Source organism: Heterodontus francisci, chromosome 48 (assembly GCF_036365525.1).
Source record: "Heterodontus francisci isolate sHetFra1 chromosome 48, sHetFra1.hap1, whole genome shotgun sequence".
NCBI lineage: Eukaryota > Metazoa > Chordata > Chondrichthyes > Heterodontiformes > Heterodontidae > Heterodontus > Heterodontus francisci.
The window spans coordinates 12,638,520-12,663,416 of record NC_090418.1 but is presented as its reverse complement, the minus strand read 5'-3'; the positions used below and the strand labels follow the sequence as shown (position 1 = coordinate 12,663,416).

The 24,897-nt window shown below is 52.4% G+C and overlaps 1 protein-coding gene across 8 annotated transcripts in view; it reads right to left on the bottom strand.

The window, feature by feature from the left end:
- LOC137357522 (neuroligin-1-like) overlaps positions 1-24,897 on the bottom strand; it is a 465,591-nt gene that overhangs the window by 363,645 nt on the left and 77,049 nt on the right. For 7 of the 8 annotated variants that reach the window (XM_068023892.1, XM_068023891.1, XM_068023893.1 and 4 more), the window contains one exon: positions 4,975-5,124. In XM_068023892.1, the coding sequence (XP_067879993.1) occupies positions 4,975-5,124 (150 nt within the window). Of the gene's footprint in view, positions 1-4,974; positions 5,125-8,678; positions 8,778-24,897 lie in introns of all 8 variants that reach the window. The other variant, XM_068023898.1, reaches the window with a different exon arrangement.

Sequence of the window (24,897 nt, the reverse complement as noted above, 5' to 3'; positions counted from 1 at the left end):
GAGCGCAGTCAGGCGATGACACAGAGGCGGAAATAGGCGCTCTTAGTGATGGCACGGATTTGTGGTCGGAAGCTCATCTCGGGGTCAAATATGACACTGAGGGGGCAAACAGTCTGGTTCAGCCTCAGACAGTGGCCAGAGAGAGGGGGAAAGGGAGCGCTTCTGGTGGGGGTCAATGACAGTGGCTGCAGTTGTCCCAATATTGAAGAGTGACTTCTAAAAGAGAGGCCCAGCCGCTGCCCACAGAGCCACAAGTGAGACCCAGGGGTGGCAAAAGCAGATGTGGAGGCGGGCAAAACTACATTTGGCGCAGTAGCTGTCAATTCTCCCACCTTCTAATGTGACGGTGACTGTGGAAGGTCCCAGAGACATCTATCGACAGATAAAAGTGGACCACTGCACTCAGAGGGAGCTGAATTATATTCCCAGGTAGGTGGATAATGTATCACGCACAGTGCAACCATATTACATTGAAAGCTTTTTTTTTTGCTGAAAGACATTAGTCATAACAGGTTGGTGAGGCAGCTGCCTGAGCATTTGTCACCAATATTTTGGTGAAATAGAAAATCTTCTTGAACGCTAACAAGCCAGGCTCCACACTCCCTTCCCCAACAGCTTGTAATCCTGAGAATCTTCCCCGTATTCTCATTGGGCTTCACGTTCCTGGAGACTGCAGGTTCTCCAGTTCCTGCACTTTATTCTTTCAAAAAAGAACAAATGTAATTAAAGTTACTCGACGGAACCAGCCAGTAATCGTAAATATTGCGGGGGAGTCCAGAACAAGGGGGCAGAACCTGAAAATTCGAGCCAGGCCGTTCAGGCGTGATGTCAGGAAGCCCTTCGTCACACAAAGGGGAGTGGGAATCTGGAACTCTCTCCCCCAGAAAACTGTTGAGGCTGGGAGGGGGGGGGGGTGTCAATTGAAAATTTCAAACTGAGTTACATCACCACCAACACCTCGTCCCCTCCCCACGGCACCTTCCCATGCAATCGCAGGAGGTGTAACACCTGCCCTTTAACCTCCTCTCTCCTCACCATCCCAGGCCCCAAACACTCCTTCCAGGTGAAGCCGCGATTTACTTGTGCTTCTTTCAACGTAGTATACTATATTGGCTGCTCACAATGCGGTCGCCTCTGCACTGGGGAGACCAAACAAATGTTTTGTCTTTTACTACAGCTATTACCACTCCCTTTGCCTTTTGTTCCATGGCATCTTTGTCATTTACTCTCTCCCACCCTCCGCCCTATCACAGACGTTTTTCCTTTTGTTCTTCTTCTCCCCTCCCCCTTTTACTTGCTCAAAGTCGATTACATTTCTAACCTTTGCCAGTTCTGACGAAAGGTCACTGACCTGAAACGTTAACTCTGTTTCTGTCTCCGCAGATGCTGCCAGACCTGCTGAGTATTTCCAGCGCTCGCTGTTTTTATTTCAGATTTCCAGCATCTGCAGTATTTTGCTTTTATTTTGATAGATTTTTGTTGGGTCAGGGGATTAAGGGTTGCTGGAGTTAAGATACAGATCAGCCATGATCTAAGTGAATAGCATAACAGGATTGAAGGGCTGAATGGCCTCCTCCTGTTCCTGGTCTCCCACCAGAGCTAATTTCTTGTCTCGGACCCTCAGAAACTAGAAATTCGCCTAGGCTTCCCTCCCTCTTGCAAGCTTCGAAAACCGAAGCATAACATCACCATGGCACCTTTTAAACATGTCTCCTCCTCTCTCCTACTCTTTTTAACTTCAGCAATGTCCTTCTCTTCATCAAGGTCTCTCACTCACTGCTAAACATCAAAGAACCCACAGAGTTCCTGAGATCTCCCAAGCACTCCCTGCTACCCAGTTTTTGTGCTTTGAAATTGCCGGTTAAATGCAGCCTGGGAGTTGACCATTTTGTGTAGATGTTCCTTCTCCCGGGTCCCAGGAAATCTCCACCCACAATGCACTGCCCCCGAGTCACATGACCAAACATGGCAAGGACTTGCATTTATATAGCGCCTTTCACCATCTCAGGACTTGCTTTACAACCAATGAAGTACTTTCAAAGAGTAGTCACTGTTGTACAGTGGGAAACACAGCAGACAATTTGTGCATAGCAAGCTCCCACAAACAGCATTGTGAAAATGACTGGATAATCTGTTTTAGTGATGTTGATTGAGGGATAAATATTGGTCAGGACACCGGGGAGAACTCCCTTACTCTCTTGCTGAAAACAGAGACATTTTATCGAAGCTTTTCATCTTGCGCTCATCAGGACGACTCGCAAGAATACCAATGTAAGGGAAAGCAACAAATTTATACCGTTTGAGAAGAGAATGCTGATTAGTTGGCAAGTGGACTCTGATTGGTAGAGGCATTGCCAAGGAAAAATGCACCAGTGTATGGTGACATGAGAGAGAGAGAGAGAGAGAGACACACAGATGAGAGAAAGGGAGAAAGGCGGAGACAGATAGACATAGAAAGTCATACAGACACTCAAAGAGAGATAGTAACAGAGAGAGTCGAAATAGAAGAGAGAAATAGAGACACAGAAAGGGAGATCAAAGAGAAAAAAGGGGGAGAAACTGAGAAAGAGAGAGATAGAGACACACAAAGAGTTTCAGGTATCTTTGGAGAGAAAGGGATAAGGGTGAGAGAAAGAGTGGGAGATCTTTTCGTATCAGCAACTTAACAATGTCTGGAATATTTGGTCCCTTGAAGCTCCATGCTACAATCCTACGTGGGCTTCAGAGAGAAAAGACACAAACCAACCATATCTACACCGTCTGTATCTCTGAACTCTCTAAACCAGACAAAATCGCCACAGATTCCACAAGCAGCCAATCCCAGAGCATTTGGAAAGTGAACTCTGAATTAGGTTGGAGAAAAATAAATAATGATGTAACTTTTGATCGGATGCGAAAATATGTAGATGTTCTTCTCCTGGGTCCCATGAAAGAATGAGCCGAGAGGCCGAGACGGAGGCAGTGAATTTTACAGCACAGCAGGTCATTCGGGCCATCGTGCCGGTGCTGGCTCTCTGAAAGAGCTGTCCACTCAGTCCCAATCCCCCACCACTCTTTCCCCCAGACATAGTTCCCTTTTCCAAATATTTCTCCACTACTCTTGTAAAAGCTGTTCTGGATTCCCTTTCCCTCACTCTTTCAGATTCAGTAGACCCATGTCCTAATAACACTGTGTAAAAGAAATTCTCCAGGACTCTCCCTTTGATGGTGCGTTAAATTGATGCCCTCCATGAGGCCATTCAGCCCATCGTGCCTGTGCTGGCTCTTTGAAAGAGCGATCCAATCAGACCCACTTTCCCCCCACCCCCCCCGCCCCTCCCCCCGTTCTTTCCCCACTGCCCTGCAAATTTTTACCTTTCAAATGTTTATCCAATTCCCCTTTTGAAAGTTACTATTGAATCTGCTTCCACCGCCCTTTCAGGCAGCGCGTTCCAGATCACAACAACTCACTGCGTTAAAATAAATTCTCCTCATCTCCCCCTCTGGTTCTTTTACCAATTATCTGAAATCTGTGTCCCTCTGCTTACCAACCCTCCTGCCACTGGAAACAGTTTCTCCTGATTTACTCTAGCAACACCCTGCATAATTTTGAACGCCTCCATTAAATTTCCCCTTAACCTTCTCTGCTCTAAGGAGAACAATCCCAGCTTCTCCAGTCTCTCCACATTAACTGAAGTCCCTCATCCCTGGTTCCATTCGAGTAAAATAACTTTTCCTGCTTTTCATTACGAGAATTCCTAGTTGGAACTTCTCAATCAGGTCTCCCCTCAACATATCTCCAAATTTGCAGATGACACAAAACCAGGTGGGAGGGTGAGTTGTGAGGAGGATGCAGAGAGGCTTCAGGGTGATTTGGACAAGCTGAGTGAGTGGGCTAATGCATGGCAGATTCAGTATAATGTGGATAAATGTGAGGTTATCCACTTTGGTAGCAAAAACAGGAAGGCAGATTATTATCTGAACGGCTATAAACTGAGAGAGGGGAATATGCAGCGAGACCTGGGTGTTCTCGTACACCAGTCGCTGAAGGTAAGCATGTAGGTGCAACAGACGGTAAAAAAGGCAAATGGTATGTTGGTCTTCATAGCGAGAGGATTCGAGTACAGGAGCAGGGATGTCTTGCTGCAATTATACAGGGCCTTGGTGAGGCCACACCTGGAATATTGTGTGCAGTTTTGGTCTCCTTATCTGAGGAAGGATTTTCTTGCTATAGAAGGAGTGCAGTGAAGGTTTACCAGACTGATTCCTGGGATGGTGGGACTGACATATGAGAAGAGTTTGAGTCGGTTAGGATTATATTCGCTGGCGTTCAGAAGAGTGACGGGGGATCTCATAGAAACCTATAAAATTCTAACAGGACTTGACAGGGTAGATGCAGGAAGGATGTTCCCGATGGTGGGGGAGTCCAGAACCAGGGGTCATAGTCTAAGGATACAGGGTAAACCTTTCAGGACTGAGATGAGGAGAAATATCTTTACCCAGAGAGTGGTGAGCCTGTGGAATTCACTACCACAGAAAGCAGTTGAGGACAAAACATTGTATGTTTTCAAGAAGGAGTTAGATATAACTCTTGGGTCTAAAGGGGTCAAAGGGTATGGGGCAAAAGCGGGAACAGGCTACTGAGTTCGATGATCAGCCATGATCAGAATGAATGGCGGAGCAGACTCGAAGGGCCGAATGGCTTACTCCTGCTCCTATTTTCTATGTTTCTATGTATTCTGTGCTAATGAACAAGCCCCGGGTTCTCTAGTGCCCTCAAACGTCTAAAGCCTCTCATGCAATGATTTTAGTCAATCTTTTCTGCAGTCAGCATGTCCCTGACCTCCAACCTAAAGTACGGTGTCCAAAACTGGACATAACATCCGCGCTGCAGGCCCAGTTAAGGATGGCGCAGAAACACCGAAGTTACTCCAGATTGCGATGGCCAGAACTCAGCAGGGAGAAGAGAAGGTTAACACGAGAAACCGATCTTACCGAGCACGCCCAGTCTGTAGTTTATCGTGACAACTATAACATTGCCGTAGCTCGCTAAAACGCTCCCCTCGAACATGTTCCCTGTGCCCTCCATGTATGAGCCTCCATGAACAAACATCATCACAGGCTTAGGACCACTGTCTCGGATATCTGAAAGAGAGAGAGAGAGACACACAAACAACACTGCGTTACAAAAATACTCGCCCATCCTGTCGAGCCACAACTTCACAAGAATGCCCTGGATTGCTTTGGATCGGAGCTGCAACTGATCATACTGAGGGCGTGCTGGATTTTTCACAGCGGGTTGGCATTGCATTTACACCCACAGAAGCAGGCCATTCGGCCCATCTGCTCCGTGCTGGTGTTTATGCTCCACACGAGCCTCCTCCCACCCCCCTACTTCATCTCACCCTATCACCATATCCTTCTATTCCTTTCTCCCTCATGTGTTTATCCAGCTTCCCCTTAAATGTATCGACACGATTCACCTCAACCACTCCCTGTGGGAGCGAGTTCCACATTCTCACCACTCTCTGGGGAAAGAGGTTGCTCCTGAATTCCCCGTTGGATTTATTAGCGACTGTCTTACATTGATGACCCCCTAGTTCTGGTCTCCTCCCACATCATCTCTCTGTCTACCCGATCAAAACCCCTTCATCATTTTAAAGCCCTCAATCAGGTCACCCCTCAGCTTTCTCTTTTCAAGAGAAAAGAGGCCCAGCCTTGTTCAATCTATCCTGATCGTTAGAACCTCTCAGCTCTGGTATCATCCTCGTGAATTTCTTTTTAATACTTTCTCCAGCGTCTCTATATCCATTTTGTAATAAGGAGACCAGAGAAGCAGCTGTGGTCTGACCGAGATTCAATACAAATTTAACAAGTCCCAATTCCTTTCCTCTGGAAATGAACTCCGCCTTGCTTTGTTTGCAGTTTCTGTGGCAATGGGGACCAATTATAACATTGACGAGCAAACCGTCTTCCCCACACCCTCCAAACCCTTGGCAAAATGAACTGAGACAAGTTTTAATGAGGGTTATAATTTACTCAGTACCCGTAAGCACAGCAGCCTTAGCTCTGAGCGAAGTGCACACTGTTTACATTGGTCACTAGACGTGGCGGAAGGAAGTGAATAGATCAGGATTAAATGGGAAAGGCCACTGTGTAAGCCCTTCTTGCCATAATATACTGAGCAGCTAAGCCCTGTGTAAAACCCGTCAGGCTGTATGTACCAGAGAATGTTTGACATGAAATATTACCTGTAATGGCAGGTGTAGTGAGGCAACTCATGTACTGTACTGTAAGAAACTGGGCTGTGTTGCACTTCATGTAATTTCAAATTTGAACTGATACGTTTACAAATTTTATGAATAAAGTATATTTTTGGGGGGAAAAAAAAAAGAACAGGTAAGGGTGCTTTCTACCAAGGAGCATCTGTTGATGGCCAACATGCATGCTGATCAAACAGAGGGAGGGAGGGAGGAAGGGAAGGAGGGAGGGATGACATTAATTCCATCCATCAGCAACCAGTGTGACATCATCATTACGCGACAAAAGCTTCCTCGCAATCCCTCCAAAGCAGCTAATGGCTTCTCTCAGTGAGTGGGATGTGACTGAACGGAATGAGGTGATGCGGGTGGGCTGGATGACAGAGGAGGGTCTTCGAATTGAATGCTTGTCCTTTGGAGGTTAACGTTGCGAAATCAGGGAAGGAGCCCCCGCATTCCGGCCTTGGGGAGGGGTGGAGTTGGTGGACGCAGCTCCCAGGGATCCTGCTCTTGGTCACCACCCAGACTCCCTCACCGGGAAGTGTGCGTGCTCATTGAGTAAGGATAGCATCGGGCCTGGTCATGATGCTCCCCATGGTACAATAGCCCACCAACAGTCCCCAGTTAGGTTCATACTTGATGAATGTCCATTGGGTGAAATGCTAAAGAGTTACTTGTTACTATGAAAGTGTATGAAGAAAGAGTTAGCACTATCCATGTGAGGAAACAGGCTAAATAATGTTGACTCCAATTTGAAAAAACATTGCTTTACAAGATTATTGAGACAGGGTTTGGAGACAGAATAAAGCTTTAGTGATTTAAATTCTACTCTATAGCTCCATTAAAGAAGAATAGGGCAAGACTGGAGGTTGCTAGGTGTGTAGGCCTGTTGACCTGCATTTAACCCTTTGCTGGTCAGACACTCAAGTGGGTTATTCCAGACGAGTAACCGTGCAGACGTGCACTTTCACCCCTGAGAAGTCTGCCACACGCCAAGCTTTCTCTTTACAACAATAACTTGCGCCTTTAATGTCAGAAAAAAAACTTCCCAAGGAGCTTCACAGGAGCGACTGTCAAACAAAGTTTGACACCTGGCCATATATGTTGGAACGGGTGATCAAAAAGCCTGGTAAGAGGTGGGTTTTAAGAAGGAGGAGAGAGAGAGAGAGGGGCATCGAGGTTTGGGGAGGGAATTCCAGAGCTTAGGGCCCCCAGGCAGCTGAAGCCGCCAATGGCCGGGCAAATAAAACTGGGGATGTGCAAGGCGGCCAGAGTTAGAGGTGCGCAGAGATCATCGGAGGGTTGTCGGGCTGGAGGAGGTGACAGAAATAGGGAGAGGTGAGGCTTGAACACAAGGATGAGAATTTTTAACTTGAAGCATAGCTGTGTTGGGAGCCAACGTGAGTCATCAAGCACAGGTGTAATAGGTGAACAGGGCTTGGGGCGAGTTAGGACAAGGGCAGCAGAACTTTGGATGTGCTTTTTTATTTGATTAATTCACGGGTGTGGCGATCACTGGCGAGACCAGCTTTTATTGCCCATCCTAATTGCCCTCGGGAAGGCGGTGGTGACCTTCTTTCTTGAATACAACTGAGTGGCTTGCGAGGCCATTTCTGAGGGCAGTTGAGAGTCAACCACATCGCTGTGGGTCTGGAGTCGCATGTAGGCCAGACCAGGTAAGGACAGCAGATTTCCAGATCATTAGCCCAGTAACATAACCACTTTGCTGCCGTACACCTGCACTAGTCAAGTCGAAAGGCAACAAAGGCATGGATGAGGGTTTCAGATGGGCCAAGGCAGGGGCAGAGATGGCTTTGAATTTTCAAAATATTGCATACGTCTGATGTTCGCCAAGACCCCCGCTCCTCCCTCTGTCCTTTGTTCAGCAACTAAAGTCAGGGTGTTCAGAAGGGAACACTCCCCTCCCCTGGGCATTAGACTCAACACAACCCGTAGACCCTGCGCTTTGGTCAATGGTTTTGCCTTGGAAGCCTTTGAATCCATTTTCCTGTCATACGGCATCACTGGCAAGGCCGGCATTGTTGCCCCTTGGGAAGTTAGTGGCGGGCCTTCCTCTTAGGCGGCTGCAGTCCCAAGTAAAACTGGGCACAGCCTGCGGCGCCAGCTCGAACTCCAGTGGAAAATTAACTGGGAGGCGTTCCCTCGACTGATCCCAAAGAAGAACCCAAGCAGAAGCCATTCTGGAAACTCCTCCCCCTCCAGCCACCTCCCTCCCTTTCTACTCCTGGGTTGGTCAATAGCCGATGAGTAAATTCGCCAATGAGAGCCACTCCCCATCCCCCCCTTCCCCCCCACACCACCCCCCAACAACCAGTTGCATTGCGGATTAAGACGTTGCTTAAACTTCCAGCACCAATCACTGTAGTGAGAGGGGCAGTCAACCCGTTAAGAAAATAGTGTGGAAACCAAACAGCATACTTGGCTGGCTGTGCAGCTGCTGACTAGATGACTTGGAGCCAAAGCTGGTGGATGCTTGGCTCCAACCAGGACTCCTTCTGCCCATCAGAGGAAGGGGGTCTGGAAAGAAAAGGGAAGAGAGGGAGAAAACTGAAAAAAGTAAAAACTTTATTTTAAAGAAAATTACAGATTCCACCAACCCCCCACCCCCGCCCCAACTCCCCCGCTCACCCAACTACAAACTTCAAAGAGCAGCATCGAAGGCTTAGTTCCCTGCTCCGAATCTTTTATCAGATTCGCAGCAAATAATATTAACCTTTGTGGGCCCAGGCTCCGCTCGCTTGCACTTCTCTACCTCACAACCAAAATGGCTGCTCGTAGACCAGATTAGTCGATCTTGCTCACCACACACGGCCAATCTAGGCATAACTAATCAAACGATAACCCCCCCCGGTCCAATCTCTTACGCAAGGTTGGGAAGGGGCTGAATGTTCTGCGCTGCTAAAGAACGTCACGTGATTTAATTTTGCTTCCCCTCCCCCCCCCCCTTGAGATCGACGGTTTGATTCCTGGGATGGGGAGAGACTGAGTAAGCTGGGCCGAAAATCTCTGGAGTTTAGAAGAACGAGAGGCAATCTCATCGAAAGCGATAAAATTCCGACAGGGTTTATGACAGGGTAGACGCTGAGAGGCTGCATCACCCTGGCTGGAATAGTCTAGAACAGGGATCCGCAACCTCGTTTACATTTACAGCTCCCAACCTTCTTTCCAAGTTGAATTGCACGTGCAGGAAAAAAAGTCTTAAGGAAAGAAAATTAAGGAAAGTAAGAGCTGTATTTTTACAGCTGCCATTTAGTTTGACAGGTAAATTGGCCATTATAAATTGTCACCAGTATAGGTAGGTGGTAGGGAAATATAGGGACAGGTGGGGATGTGGTAGGGATATGGGATTAGTGTAGGATTAGTATAAGTGGGTGGTTGATGGTCGGCACAGACTCGGTGGGCCGAAGGGCCTGTTTCAGTGCTGTATCTCTAATCTAATCTAATCATCATTGTGCTCTAAATAAAGCAGTTTTGTGTCATACACCATGTTTATAGCTAATACCTTTGGCTTGAGGAACAGGTTTATGGCTGCAACCGTTCGTTTTTCTAATATAGCTGAGGTGATAAATTATTCTGAACGTGTTATTGGAAGCTTGTTTGTTTAATCACGAGAATCAATGGCTGAAAAAATTGGCTTAATTCTGCACATCTTAAGTTAAGGATTGTTTAAAAGATGACTTTATTGTCAAAATTATCATTAAAAAAGGTCAAAAAGGCGATAATTCAGTTAGATCTATTTTAACTTCAATTTTTTTCTACTCATACATAAACTCAACACGTTTTTTTTGTTTGTTATATATGCAAATTATGCATTCTACCAGAGACACTTGGCTATTTGCCAAGTATTTGGTTTATAAGTGTCAAATTTTCATCTTGCGGCTCCAAATTATTGATATTTTCGGCAAATTATTCTCTTCAGGTTAAAATAAAATGCCCGTTCTAGCACTGGTCACAGGCTCAGGATAAAAGGGTTGGCCATTTTGGACTAAGATGGGGAGACATTTTTTTCCACTCATCGGGTTGTGAATCTTTGGAATTCTCCACCCAAGGGAGCTATGGATGCTCCATCGTTGAGTGTATTCAAGACTGAGATTCAAAGGTTATTGGACACTAAGGACACGGGGCGAGGGTGGGAAAGCGGAGTTGAGATAGATCTTAATGACCAGCGGAGCAAGCTTGAGGGGCTGTGTGGCCTATTCCTGCTCCTATTTCTTATACTCTTATTTTTATTGGGCAAGGGTATTAAAGGTTATGGAACCAAAGCAGGAAGACGGAGTTAAGATATAGATTAGCCACGACTTAACTGAATGGCAGGACAGGCTTGAAGGGCTGAATGGCCTCCTCTTACTCCTTCTCACTCATTTCAACGTCTAACTATTGCACCTGGTGTTGCATTTACGCTGGGTTACTGGGTTTAGTTTGTAATATCTGATTTAACTCAGAGCAATGCAGATATCACACTTGTGTTCAATAACCAACTGGCTTATTTACAACACATTAACTAAGACGTTCTTGCAGGATTTCAATCGGAGCAGTGTGTTTGCTGCAGAAGCTTCAAGCAGTCCAGTTTCACTTTTACTCAGCAGCTCCAGCTCCCTAAGCAATCAAACACAGTGAACACAGATAGTGGACAGACTGATACAATCAAATCCTGATCGATCAAACCCGACACCTTGGATGCTGTGTTGCTCCTGTCTCTTAAATGAAGTACAGGTAAACAGTAGGGGCCTTTCTCAAGTCACAAAACACAGTAAATTAGACCCTGATAGGCCTCCTCGAAGGGACTATCCAACACACCCTTCAAAGCAAAGAGCTCGGATTGGTTGAGAGGTAAGTTCTGTGATTGGATGAGGGAAGTTGATCTGGGATGTTTGAGCAGAATCCTAGTAAGTGAGATGAGGAGAGTTTTCCCTCGATGTCCTGGACCAACAATCTTCCATCAATCATGCACCTCACCTCAAAGCAGGGGTATGTTACTGAACTGGTATTCATGAGTTCAATTCCCACCAGGGTAGTTGAGGACTTTAAAAGTAATTCATCAAGTAAATCTGGATGACCATGAAACTACTGGATTGTTGCAAAAACCCCATCTGGCTCACTCCTCTCCTTGAGAGAAGGAAATTATCTGGCTTATATGTGACTCCAGACCCACAGCAACATTGCTAACTCTGAACTGCCCTCTGAAAACGCCTAACAAGCCCCTCAGTCAGATTCAAGAAAGTGGCTCACCACCACCTTCTCAAGGGCAATTAGAGAGGGGCAATAAATGCGGCCTAATCAGTGATGCCCACATCCTGTGAAGAAAAAGAATACTGTTTGTGGGAGCTTGCTGTGCATCTCCCCACACATCAACAACAGTATATAGAATGGTTACAGCACAGAAGGAGGACATTCAGCTGGCCGTGTCTATGCTAGCTCTCTGTAAGCTTTGGGATGTCCTGTGATATGAAATATGCTATAATAAATACCAACCCTTTTTTGTTATTTAGGATGAGTTAACTAATCATACCTCTGGATTATAGGGTGAAACCTCTATTCCTGTCCACAGAGTGTTAGGAGACATGTCCCAACTTTTTTTTTTAATGCAGTTTTGTTTCCTCTCTGGTGCCTGACATTGGCCAGAATTTAACGATGGGCGGGAGGCCTTGATTGGCCTCGGGCGGAAGTTCCACCTCCTTGAGGCAGGAAGTCCCGCCTCATGGAGCTGCCGGCCAATCAGCGGGCCGGCAGCTCTTAGTCCCAGCAGCGCCGCTGGGAGCAGTGGCCACTGCTGGGATTACACCCAGCCTCAGGAGGGAAAAGGAAGATGAAGGACGGCCCCAGAAAGAAGGTAAGTTTTTTTTGGGGCCTCGCCGGGGACAGTTGGCTGAGCCCTGGCGAGGCAAGGTGGGTCAGTTGGGGGGGGGGAACGGGAGTGTTGCGCGTTGGGGCAGTTGGAGCTTCGGGGGCGGCCCTCCGTGTGGCACAGGGTGCCTCCCTCTCCTCCTTTAAGACACTCCTCAAACCCACCTCTTTGACCAAGCTTTGGGTCTCACCCGTCCTAAAATCTCCTTACGTCGGTGTCACATTTTGGCCGTGACGCTCTTGTGAACAAAGAAAAAGAACAAAGAAAATTACAGCACAGGAACAGGCCCTTCGGCCCTCCAAGCCTGCGCCGATCCAGATCCTCGATCTAAACCTGTCGCCTATTTTCTAAGGGTCTGTATCTCTTTGCTTCCTGCCCATTCATGTATCTGTCTAGATACATCTTGAAAGACGCTATCGTGCCCGCGTCTACCACCTCCGCTGGCAATGCGTTCCAGGCACCCACCACCCTCTGTGTAAAGAACTTTCCACGCATATCCCCCCTAAACTTTTCCCCTCTCACTTTGAACTCGCGACCCCTAGTAATTGAATCCCCCACTCTGGGAAAAAGCTTCTTGCTATCCACCCTGTCTATACCTCTCATGATTTTGTACACCTCAATCAGGTCCCCCCTCAACCTCCGCCTTTCTAATGAAAATAATCCTAATCTACTCAACCTCTCTTCACTGCTAGCGCCCTCCATACCAGGCAACATCCTGGTGAACCTCCTCTGCACCCTCTCCAAAGCATCTACATCCTTTTGGTAATGTGGCGACCAGAACTGCACGCAGTATTCCAAATGTGGCCGAACCAAAGTCCTATACAACTGTAACATGACCTGCCAACCCTTGTACTCAATACCCCGTCCGATGAAGGAAAGCATGCCGTATGCCTTCTTGACCACTCTATTGACCTGCGTTGCCACCTTCAGGGAACAATGGACCTGAACACCCAAATCTCTCTGTACATCAATTTTCCCCAGGACTTTTCCATTTACTGTATAGTTCACTCTCGAATTGGATTGAAGATGTTTTATGACCTTAAGAGCGCTAGATAAATGCAAGTTGTTGTTGGAAGCAAGTGGGCCTCCACCTGGTGGGTCTGGGCTGGAAGTAGAGCCAGAACTTGCAACTTCATATGACAGCCGGACTCCAAATGAATGAAGTGACCTAGCCCTGGGCCCCCAGTCAAGACCCTTCCAAACAGCTGTCATTATTGGCAAATCTGTTCCGAAACTGTCAACGTCTCAAAATCACTTACAACCCTGCAATTTGGAATGATTTAGGCAGAATATATGTCTGATGGAAAGGCTGAACGATCCCATGGCACGATTTCAATGGAGAGCAGGGAGCTGTCTGGCCCCTGTACCACTATCTATTAGCAAAGCATGTCTGAGTGGCTGTTGCAGACAAGATCAGGTATCACCATCACGGTGGAATAGCCTGCGGTCCAGCACCTAAAGAATGGCAACTTGGACAAGGTAGCAGAGAGCTGCTGGAACCCAGGGGAAAGGCAAATTAATGTCAATATAGGCGACACATATTGGTCGGAAGGATTAGGAGCCCACGTATTTGTTGGAAATTGAAAATCTAAACGGGATAGAGGAGCAAAATAGGATCTGGGGATGGAGATTCACCAATCACTGAAAGTCGCGTTGCAGTTTAACAAGTCCATAATGAAATGGGGTTTATTTCTGGAGGAATATATTGGAGTCGTGTTGAACTTGTATTGAACCTTGGTTAGACCTCACTTGGAATTACCGTGCACAGTTCTGGTCTGCATAATCACAAGAGGGGATACAGATGTACCGGAGAAGGTGCAAATAGGATAACAGAACTGATCAGGAAAGATAGAACGGGCTGGGGCTCTTTTCTCTAGGAAAGAGAAGGCCGAGAGGTGACCTGATAGATGTCTTTAAAATGATGAAGGGGTTTCGATCGGGTAGACGTAGAGGTGGTGTTTCCACTTGTGGCCGAGACCAGAACGAGGGGGTCATCAATATAAGACAGTCACTAATAAATCCAATTGGGAATTCAGGAGAAACCTCTTTACCCAGAGAGTGGGGAGAATGCGCAGGGGCACCCGACCCGGTGAAAACGGAGAATGCTGCCCCATCTGCTGGACCTGTGGGTGCTGCCAGAGCAGGAGATGGCCTCCTCTCTCCGGCTCCGGCTGGATTTCCGGAGTCGGGATCTTATGTCGCCCCTGGACCACTCATTGGCCCGGGGACGGAGGTGTAGGGGGGTCTCACGCTGCTGGTACCCACAGGCTCCAGTTTCACAATAGAATCCAGAGAGGACTCCTCCGCCATCCATCCTGGGAGTGGGATCGTGACGGAGGCGGGACCAGCTGGCGCGGCCGGGACGTCCGCACCACAGTGTGTGGTGGATGTGTCAGCCGCTGGCGGTGACGACCCGGAGGAGGATGGGGATTCGGTGTGGGCCACGGAGGATGATCTTGATTCCCTCGCCAGTGAGGTGGTGGAGTCCCTCGTGCCTCCCACCGAATCTCCTCTCATCCCCACGGCGGAACTCCGGGATTTCCTCGCGGCTTGCAGGGGTTGCCGCGATAAAGTTCAGCTGGCCCTTGGCCGTTGGTCGAATCTGGCGCTGATCATACAGTCCGTCCGTGCCGCCCTGAAGAAAGCGGGCAGGCGCACGGGCGTGAAACTGGTTGAGAGGCGCCGTTTTAATGTGTTCCTCAATGGGTTGCTGGGGGAGTGGAAGGCCAGGTGCACTTCCACTCCCTCCTCACAGTGAGCTGTTGGTGATGGGTTTTAAGTACCTTTGACATGAAGATAACCATAGCCAGCCTCAACATCAACGGCAGCAGGGGGTCTCACCGCAGATTTCACAATCTCTCAGTCCTCAGGGAAGGGAGATACGTGGTGAGCTTTCTGCAGGAAACCCACACCGTTCCAGGAGACGAAGCCACCTCGCTCCTGGAGTGGCAGGGTGGGGTCTACATGAGTCACCTCACCCCTATTTCTAGTGGGGTGGCTATCTTGTTGGCCCCGACTTTTCAGCCGGAGATCCTGGGGGTCAAGGAGCTAATGCCGGGCCGCTTGCTCCACCTCGCCGTTTGCCTGGGTAGCGTGCCGCTCCACTTTGTGAAAGTGTACGCGCCCAGGCCCGGCGCGTTGCAAACGCGCTTCTTTGAAGAAGTGTCCGCTCTCTTGAGCTCCATCGATAGCGGCGAGTGCATCATCCTCGGGGCGGGGGGGGGGGGGGGGCGGTGCGTGGATTTTAACTGCACCCTCGAGGTGGGGGATCGCTCCGGTCCCCAGCGCGCCCAAGCGTCGGTGGAGAAGTTGAGGGGACTGATCAGCTCCCTTAACTTGGTGGACGTCTGGCGGAATCTCCATCCCAACTCCAGCGCCTTCACGTGGAGGTCTGGAGGAGGAGGGTCCCGAATCGACCGCCTCTACGTTTCGCAGGCCTACGTCTCCCGCGTCTCGGCGGCCTCCATGCGGCTGGTGCCGTGCTCGGACCACCGCCTGGTGTGGGCGGAGTTCACTCCGCTCCGCACGCGGGCGGGGTCCGCGTACTGGCACTTTAACAACTGGCTGCTGGAGGACGAGCGATTTCGGGACTCGTTCTGTCGATTCTGGGCCGACTGGAGAAGGAAGCAGGGGGGCTTCCCCTCCTTGAGGCTATGGTGGGATGTGGGCAAGACTCACATCCGCGTCTTCTGTCAGGAGTACTCGAAGGGGCCAACCAAGAGGCGGGAGGCCGCGATCGGGCGCCTTGAGAGGGAGGTGCTCGACTTGGAGTCCCGCCTCGGTCATGCCGTCGCGGACCCGGCCCTGTGGCAGGCGTACAAAGAGAAGAAGGGCGCGCTGAGGGACCTGCAGCTCATAGGGTCCCGAGGCGCGTACGTGAGGTCGCGGATCCAGATCCTGGAAGATTTGGACCGCGCCTCACCCTTCTTCTACTCGCTGGAAAAATGGCGGGGGGTCCGTAAGCAGCTCATGGAGCTGCTGGCCGACGATGGATCCTCCATCACGGATCCGGAGGGAATGGGCCTCCTGGTCCGTACTTATTACAGTGCGTTGTTATCTCCGGATCCGTCCAGCGAGGATGCGCGCAGAGTTTTGTGGGAGGACCTGCCGCAGGTCAGCCCGGAGGGCGCCGAAGGATTGGACGCTCCGCTCACGTTGGCGGAGCTGACTGGCGCCCTCCACCAGCTCTCAAGGGGCAAATCCCCAGGGCTGGATGGGTTGACCGTGGAGTTCCTCAGGGCGTTCTGGGACATCCTGGGGGACGATTACGCGCGGGTCCTGGGGGAAAGCCTGGCGACCGGGGAGATGCCCCTCTCGTGGCGCAGGGCGGTCATCGTCCTGCTGCCGAAGAAGGGCGATCTCCGCCTGCTTAAAAACTGGCGTCCGGTCTCCCTCCTCAGCACGGATTATAAGATCTTTGCCCAGGCTATGTCTACCCGCCTGGGCTCCGTGCTGGCCCACATGATCCACCCCGACCAGTCCTACACGGTCCCGGGCCGGTCCATCCAGGACAACATCCACCTGGTCCCGGACCTGATCCATCTTTCCCAGAGGACTGGTCAGTCGGTCGCCTTTCTCTCCCTCGATCAGGAGAAGGCGTTCGACAGGGTGGATCACGATTACCTTTTCGGGACTCTGCGCGCTTTCGGACTCGGGCCGCATTTCGTGGCCCGGGTCCGACTTTTATACGCCGCCGCAGAGTGTCTAGTCAAAGTTAACGGGTCCTTGACGGCGCCCCTTCGATTTGGGAGAGGAGTGCGTCAGGGATGCCCCATGTCCGGCCAATTGTATACCATCTGCGTGGAGCCCTATCTGTGCCTGCTTCGCAGGAGGTTGACGGGATTGGCTCTGCGCGAGCCGGCCATGCGGGTCGTCCTCTCGGCTTATGCCGACGACGTGCTCCTCGCAATCACAGATCCCGTTGACTTGCGGAGGATGCGCGACTGCCAGCAGACCTTTTCTGCCGCGTCCTCCGCGAGGATCAATTGGGAGAAATGTTCCAGACACCTGGTGAGTCAGTGGCGGGTGGACTCCCTGCCGGAGGAGATGACACCTTTTGCGTGGAGCACCACGCACCTCCTCTATCTGGGAGTGCATCTTAGCCCCGCTGAGCAAGCCTGGCCGGCAAACTTGCAGGAGTTGGAGGCGAAAGTCACCACTCGGCTGGGGCGCTGGACAGGACTGCTCCGAGTGCTTTCCTACAGGGGCCGAGCGTTGGTCATAAACCAACTGGTGGCTTCCATGTTGTGGCACCGGTTGGTCACTTTGGCCCCGCCCCCTGTATTTGCCACCAGGATCCAGAAGAAACTCGTCGATTTCTTCTGGGGCAAGAGGAAACACTGGGTCTCTGCCGCGGTCCTGAGTCTCCCGATTGAGGAGGGCGGCCAGTCGCTGGTGTGCGTCCGCACCCAGGCTGCGACTCTTCGCCTTTGGACCCTGCAGAGATACCTGTATGTTGAGCGTCCTCCCAGATGGTGTGCGCTGGCAACGTATTTTTTCCGCCTTCAAGACGACACGCAGCTCCCGGTGGAGTCCGTTAGCCGCGCCTCTCTGAGGGACTTGCCTGTCTTTTACCGGGTTCTATTCCGAGTCTGGAACATGGTCGCCTCCAGTCAGGGCGCTCCCCCGCCGGCGGAGGAGAGCGCCTCGGCTGTCCGGGCGGCCGACTCCGGGGACGGTCCGGCGGGCGGAGGAGTAGCCGAAACCCCCGGGACGCCCCTCACTGTGGGTGGCGAGAGGGCTTGGGAGTGCGGAGCGATCCCGGCCGAGCTGACCCCCGCTCGGTCGGAACTGCTCATCGGACCCAGGCCCTGAAACCCTCCTCGGGAGCCGGTCCCGCACAACCCGAGCCGCCTCTCGGAAATGCCCTCCGTGCCATTCCAATCGGTGCGGAGGGGTTTCCTGTACGGGCTGCTCCTGCACACTCTCCACTTCCTCGGTCTCGTCAGCTGGCCGGACACGCCCTGGCGGTCCGCGTTGCCATCTGGTGGCGAGGGGAAACCCCGATGGAGGTCTCTCTACGCGGGAGTCTTCCCCCTTTACATCGGGGACCTGGGGTGGAGGGTGCTGCACAGAGCAGTCCCGTGCAATAGGCTTTTAAGTAGGTTCACGGACTCTCAGGCCGCCTGTACTTTCTGTGGCCTGGACGAGTCCGTGTTCCACATATATACGGAGGGTGCGAGGTTGCAGCCCCTATTTGAGTATCTGAAGGGGCTGCTCCTCAAATTCTGGCAACACTTCAGTCCCACACTCCTGATCTTTGGGCACCCGGTGCGGAGGGGCTTGGCCCGGGAGGAGGATCTCCTCGTCGGTCTGCTCCTGGGCCTGGCCAAGGTGGCAATTCACAGGTCCAGGCTGCGGGCCATCGGGGGGTCCGTCCTCCCCGATTGCCTGCCCCTCTTCCGCGGTTACGTTCGCGCTCGGGTGTCCCTGGAGAAGGAGCATGCGGTGTCCGCCGGTACGCTTGAGGCCTTCCGCGACCGGTGGGCACCACAGGGACTGGAGTGCATCGTCGACGCCGAGAATGGCATTTTAATTTGAATTTTTTGTTTATTTATCTGGTTTTAATAAAGTTATTTTAAAACTGTAAATATGTATATGAAGGGGGCCTGAGGAATAAAGGCCCACTCGATAAAAAAAAAAATAACGGGGGTTAGATACAGAGTAAAGCTCCCTCGACACTGTCCCCATCAAACACTCCCAGGACAGGTACAGTACGGGGGTTAGATACAGAGTAAAGCTCCCTCTAAAAAAAAAGAAAAAAAAACAAAAAAAAAACGGGGTTAGATACAGAGTAAAGCTCCCTCTACACTGTCTCACTGTTCTGATACTGCATTATTTTAGATTGGAGTGAGATTGTCTAAAATCCGCATGCTTCTCCATGCTGTGTCCACTCCCTACAGGAAGCGTTTTTCTTATTACTCCAAAGTAATTTCATGTTCCAGCCTCATTTCCTGTTTTGTGTGCTGGTTAATTTAAAGCCATGGCCCTCTGATGGGACTTTAACACAGGTTTGGCATCATTGTGTGTGTGCCTGAGCCCTTACAGAGCCCTGTCTGTCAGTCTGACCTTGCCTGACTGTGGACCTGCAGCAGACTGCATTGCACAGACTGTGGAACCAAGAGGAAGGAGCTGGGAAGCTGTTCCCTTCCCGTTCTTTTCTCAAAGTCATTCCCGGGATGCAGGTGCCCTAGCTGCCCTGTGAAGGTGGTAGTGAGCTAAAAGAAAAAAAAAAACGGGGGGTTAGATACAGAGTAAAGCTCCCTCTACACTGTCCCCATCAAACACTCCCAGGACAGGTACAGAACGGGGTTAGATACAGAGTAAAGCTCCCTCTACACTGTCCCCATCAAACACTCCCAGGACAGGTACAGAACGGGGTTAGATACAGAGTAAAGCTCCCTCTACACTGTCCCCATCAAACACTCCCAGGACAGGTACAGAACGGGGTTAGATACAGAGTAAAGCTCCCTCTACACTGTTGTACCAACCTCTTTGAAGATCAAGCACCTTGTGCTCTTTTTGTTGAACAGACCAATTCCCCCTCAATGTGATGAATTTAGTGGAGCTGGCAGGGCTCCCAGTGCCGGGCCAGAAAGGTGGTAGGAACCCCGTCTCGGCCATTCGGAGCACACCCCCATGCCTCTATTTAACAGCGCCTGCGCAATTAACAGTCCTTTAAAGATGGGGGTCATGCCTCCAGAGCTCCCAGCCAATCACAGGGCCAGCAGCTCAATGGTTTCGGCGGCGCCAGCGGGAGCAGTGGCCACTGCTGGTACTGCAGGGAGACCTTGGCGGGGACCCAGACCCAGCGCTGGAGACCCGGATACCAGTCAACTGTGGCGGGATCACCAGGGCCAGTCTGACGCCCCCTGGTGATGGGAGGCGGAAGGGTCGGCCTTGAGTACAGGGGAAGTGGGGGTGGGACGGGGGTGGTGGTGGGGGTCAGTTCAGAGAGGTGGGTTGGATTTCACGGGGGGCCCTCTGTTGGCCACAGATTGCCGAGGGAAGAGGGCCCCCACCAAAGCCCGCAGGACAATCGCCTCGTTTTACTGGGTGGCAGTGGGAAGAGGCCCTTAAGTGGCTAATAATAGGCCTCTTAAGGGCCTCAATTGGCCCCTTGGCAGGAAGGCCATCTAGGGTCCACCCCGCCCCTGACTAAATTGTGGTGCGATGGGGCGACCAGCCTCACTTTCCCCGCCCCCCCCACCGCAATTCTGCCCCCACCCCGCACCACCAACCCACCCCCCCCCCCCCCCACCCCACCTCCTAGCTTGTCTCCAGGGATGGGGCCCATTAAATCCAGCCCAATATGTGGGGGCAGCTCCATAGTGTGGATTGAACCCACAGAGCTCCGCCCAAATTCTCATCCCCTCCCAAAGATGGGAGACTGGGCACCCACAGTCCGTGCAGGTTGGAGGGGATCCCAATCCGTGCGCTACGATCGGCCTTTCACACAACGATCGCAGCGAGCGGGGTGGGGGCCAACTGTAGTCGTAATGACTTGGCTGCCTGTGCACCACGGAGCTGGGCAGACTCGGAAGCAGCTGTGAAAATAATCTGTTTATCTCCGGGATGTCAGTAAGACTTTCAACTGGCAATTTATCTAAATAAACTGCACACAGATATAATTACAAGGATGCATTAACCTCAGATGTGGAGAAACTCAGTCATCCATTCAGTTGTGCAGGTGGTGAACATTAAACACTGAGGGTTTCTGCAGTAGGATTCTGGCGTTCTGTAACAACCATTGATAATGTTCTTGGGACAGTGTCGAGGCAGCTTTACTCTGTATCTCACCCCATCTTTTCTTCCAGGTGGTCTTTATACCCCAGGCCCCTTTTATTATGCTTGAGGGGGGCCCGATATTCCCCAGGCCCCCTTGACATATATTTCAAATAAATAACTTAGTTAAAAACAGATAAATAAAACAAAACTCAAATTAAAATCCCATTCTCGGCATCGATTATGTACCCAAGCCCTTGCGGTGCCCACCGGTCGCGGAAGGCCTCAAGCGTACCGGCGGACACCGCATGCTCCTTCTCCAGGGACACCCGGGCGCGAACGTAGCTGCGGAACAGGGGCAGGCAATTGGGGAGGACGGAACCCCCCCCCGCCCCGCCCCCCGACGGCCCGCAGCCTGGACCTGCGAATTGCCACCTTGGCCAGGCCCAGGAGCAGACCGACGAGGAGATCCTCCTCCCGGCCCAAGCCCCTCCGCACTGGGTGCCCAAAGATCGGGAGCGTGGGACTGATGTGCAGCCAGAACCTGAGGAGCAGCCCCTTCAGATACTCAAAGAGGGGCTGCAACCTCGCACACTCCGTATAAACGTGAAACACGGACTCGTCCAGGCCGCAGAAAGTACAGGAGGCCTGGGAGTCCGTGGACCTGCTTAAAAGCCTACTGCACGGGACTGCCCTGTGCAGCACCCTCCACCCCAGGTCCCCGATATAAAGGGGGAGGACTCCGGCATAGAGAGACCTCCACTGGGGTTTCCCCTCGCCGCCAGATGGCAACGCGGACCGCCAGGGCGTGTCCGGCCGGCTGACGAGGGCGAAGAAGTGGAGAGTGTGCAGGAGCAGCCCGTACAGGAAACTCCTCCGCGCCGATTGGAATGGCACGGAGGGCATTTCCGAGAGGCGGCTCGGGTTGTGCGGGACCTGCTCCTGAGAAGGGTTTTGGGGCCTGGGTCCGATGAGCAGTTCTGGCTGAGCAGCGGTCAGTTTGGCCGGGATCGCTCCGCACTCCCGAGCCCCCTCGCCATCCGCAGTGAGAGGCATCCCTGGAGCTTGGGCTATTCCTCCGCCCGTTAGTCTATCCCCGGAGTCGGCCGCCCAGACAGCCGAGGTGCTCTCCTCTGCCGGCGGGGGAGCGCCCTGACTGGAGGCGACCATCTTCCAGATTCTGAATAGATCCCGGTAAAAGACAGGCAACTCCCTCAGAGAGGCGCGGCTAACGGACTCCACCGGGAGCTGCGTGTCGTCTTGAAGGCAGTGACACTGGCGGAAAACATACGTCGCCAGCGCACACCATCTGGGAGGACGCTCGACGTACAGGTATCTCTGCAGGGTCTGAAGACGGAGAGTCACAGCCTGGGTGCGGACGCACACCAGCGACTGACCGCCCTCCTCAATCGGGAGACTCAGGACTGCGGCGGAGACCCAGTGTTTCCTCTTGCCCCAGAAGAAATCGACGAGTTTCTTCTGGATCTTGGTGGCGAATGTAGGGGGCGGGGCCAAAGTGACCAACCGGTACCACAGCATGGAGGTCACCAGTTGGTTTATGACCAACGCTCGGCCCCTGTAGGAAGGCACTCGGAGCAGTCCTGTCCAGCGCCCCAGCCGAGCGGTGACTTTCGTCTCCAACTCCTGCCAGTTTGCCGGCCAGGCTTTCTCAGCGGGGCTAAGGTGAACTCCCAGATAGAGGAGGTGCGTGGTGCTCCACGCAAAAGGTGTAAACTCCTCCGGTAGGGAGTCCACCCGCCACTGACCAACCAGGAGTCCGGAACATTTCTCCCAATTGATCCTTGTGGAGGTTGTGGCAGAAAAGGTCTGCTGGCAGTCACGCATCCACCGCAAGTCAACGGGATCTGTGACCACGAGGAGCACGTCGTCGGCGTAAGCCGAGAGGACGACCCGCATGGTCGGCTTGTGCAGAGCCAATCCTGTCAACCTCCTGCGAAGCAGGCACAGTAAGGGCTCCACGCAGATGGTATACAATTGGCCGGACATGGGGCATCCCTGACGCACTCCTCCCCAAAGAGAAGGGGCGCCGTCAAGGACCCGTTAACCTTGACTAGACACACTGCGGCGGCGTATAAATGTCAGACCCGGGCCACAAAATGTAGCCCGAGTCCGAACGCGCGCAGAGTCCCGAAAAGGTATTCGTGATCCACCCTGTCGAACGCCTTCTCCTGATCAAGGGAGAGAAAGGCGACCGACAGACCAGTCCTCTGGGAAAGATGGATCAGGTCCCGGACCAGGTGGATGTTGTCCTGGATGGACCGGCCCGGGACCGTGTAGGACTGGTCGGGGTGGATCATGTGGGCCAGCACGGAGCCCAGGCGGGTAGACATAGCCCGGGCAAAGATCTTTTCATCCGTGCTGAGGAGGGAGACCGGATGCCAGTTTTTAAGCAGGTGGAGATCGCCCCTCTTCGGCAGCAGGACGATGACTGCCCTGCACCACGAGAGGGGCATCTCCCCGGTCGCCAGGCTTTCCCCAAGGACCTATGCGAAATCGCCCCCCCAGTTGTTCCAGAACACCTGGAGGAACTCCACGGTCAGCCCATCCAGCCCTGGGGATTTGCCCCTCGAGAGCTGGTGGAAGGCACCTGTCAGCTCCACCAACGTGAGCGGAGTCTCCAATGCTTCGGCGCCCTCCGGGCTGACCTGCGGCAGGTCCTCCCACAAAACCCTGCTCACTTCTTCGCTGGACAGATCCGGAGAGAACAACGCACTGTAATAAGTATGGACCATCCTTGATGGAGGATCCGTCGTTGGCCAGCAGTTCGACGAGCTGCTTACGGACCTCCCGCCATTTTTCCACCGAGTAGAAGAAAGGTGAGGCGCAGTCCAAGTCTTCCAGGATCTGGATCCGCGACCTCACGTACACGCCTCGGAATCCAACAAGCTTCACGTCCCTCAGCGCGCCCTTCTCTCTGTACGCCTGCCACAGGGCCGGGTCCGCGACGGCATGACCGAGGCGGGACTCCAAGTAGAGCACCTCCCTCTCGAGGCACCCAATCTCGGCTTCCCGCCTCTTGGTCAACCCCTTCGCGTACTCCTGACAGAAGACACGGATGTGAGTCTTGCCCACATCCCACCATAGCCTCAAGGAGGGGAAGCCCCCCTGCTTCCTTCTCCAGTCGGTGCAGAATCGACGGAACGAGTCCTGGAATCGCTCGTCCTCCAGCAGCCGGTTGTTAAAGTGCCAGTACGCGGACCCCGCCCGCGTGCGGAGCGGAGTTAGCTCCGCCCACACCAGGCGGTGGTCCAAGCACGACACCAGCCGCATGGAGGCCGCCGAGACGCGGGAGACATACGCCTGCGAAAGGTACAGGCGGTCGATTCGGGACCCTCCTCCTCCAGACCTCCACGTGAAGGCGCTGGAGTCAGGATGGAGATTCCACCAGACGTCCACCAAGTTGAGGGAGCTGATCAGTCCCCTCAACTTCTCCACCGACGCTTGGCCGCGCTGGGGACCGGAGCGATCCCCCACCTCGAGGGTGCAGTTAAAATCCCCCCCAAGGATGATGCACTCGCCGCTATCGATGGAGCTCAAGAGAGCGGACACTTCTTCAAAGAAGCGCGTTTGCAACGCGCCGGGCCTGGGCGCGTACACGTTCACAAAGTGGAGCGGCACGCTACCCAGGCGAACGGCGAGGTGGAGCAAGCGGCCCGGCACTAGCTCCTTGACACCCAAGATCTCCGGCTGAAAAGTCGGGGCCAACAAGATAGCCACCCCACTAGAAATAGGGGTGAGGTGACTCATGTAGACCCCACCCTGCCATTCCAGGAGCCAGGTGGCTTCGTCTCCCGGAACGGTGTGGGTTTCCTGCAGAAAGCTCACCGCGTATCTCCCTTCCCTGAGGACTGAGAGATTGTGAAATCTGCGGTGAGACCCCCTGCTGCCGTTGATGTTGAGGCTGGCTATGGTTATCTTCATGTCAAAGGTACTTAAAACCCGTCACCAACACCTCACTGTGAGGAGGGAGTGGAAGTGCACCAGGCCTTCTACTCCCCCAGCAATCCATTGAGGAACACATTAAAACGGCGCCTCTCAACCAGTTTC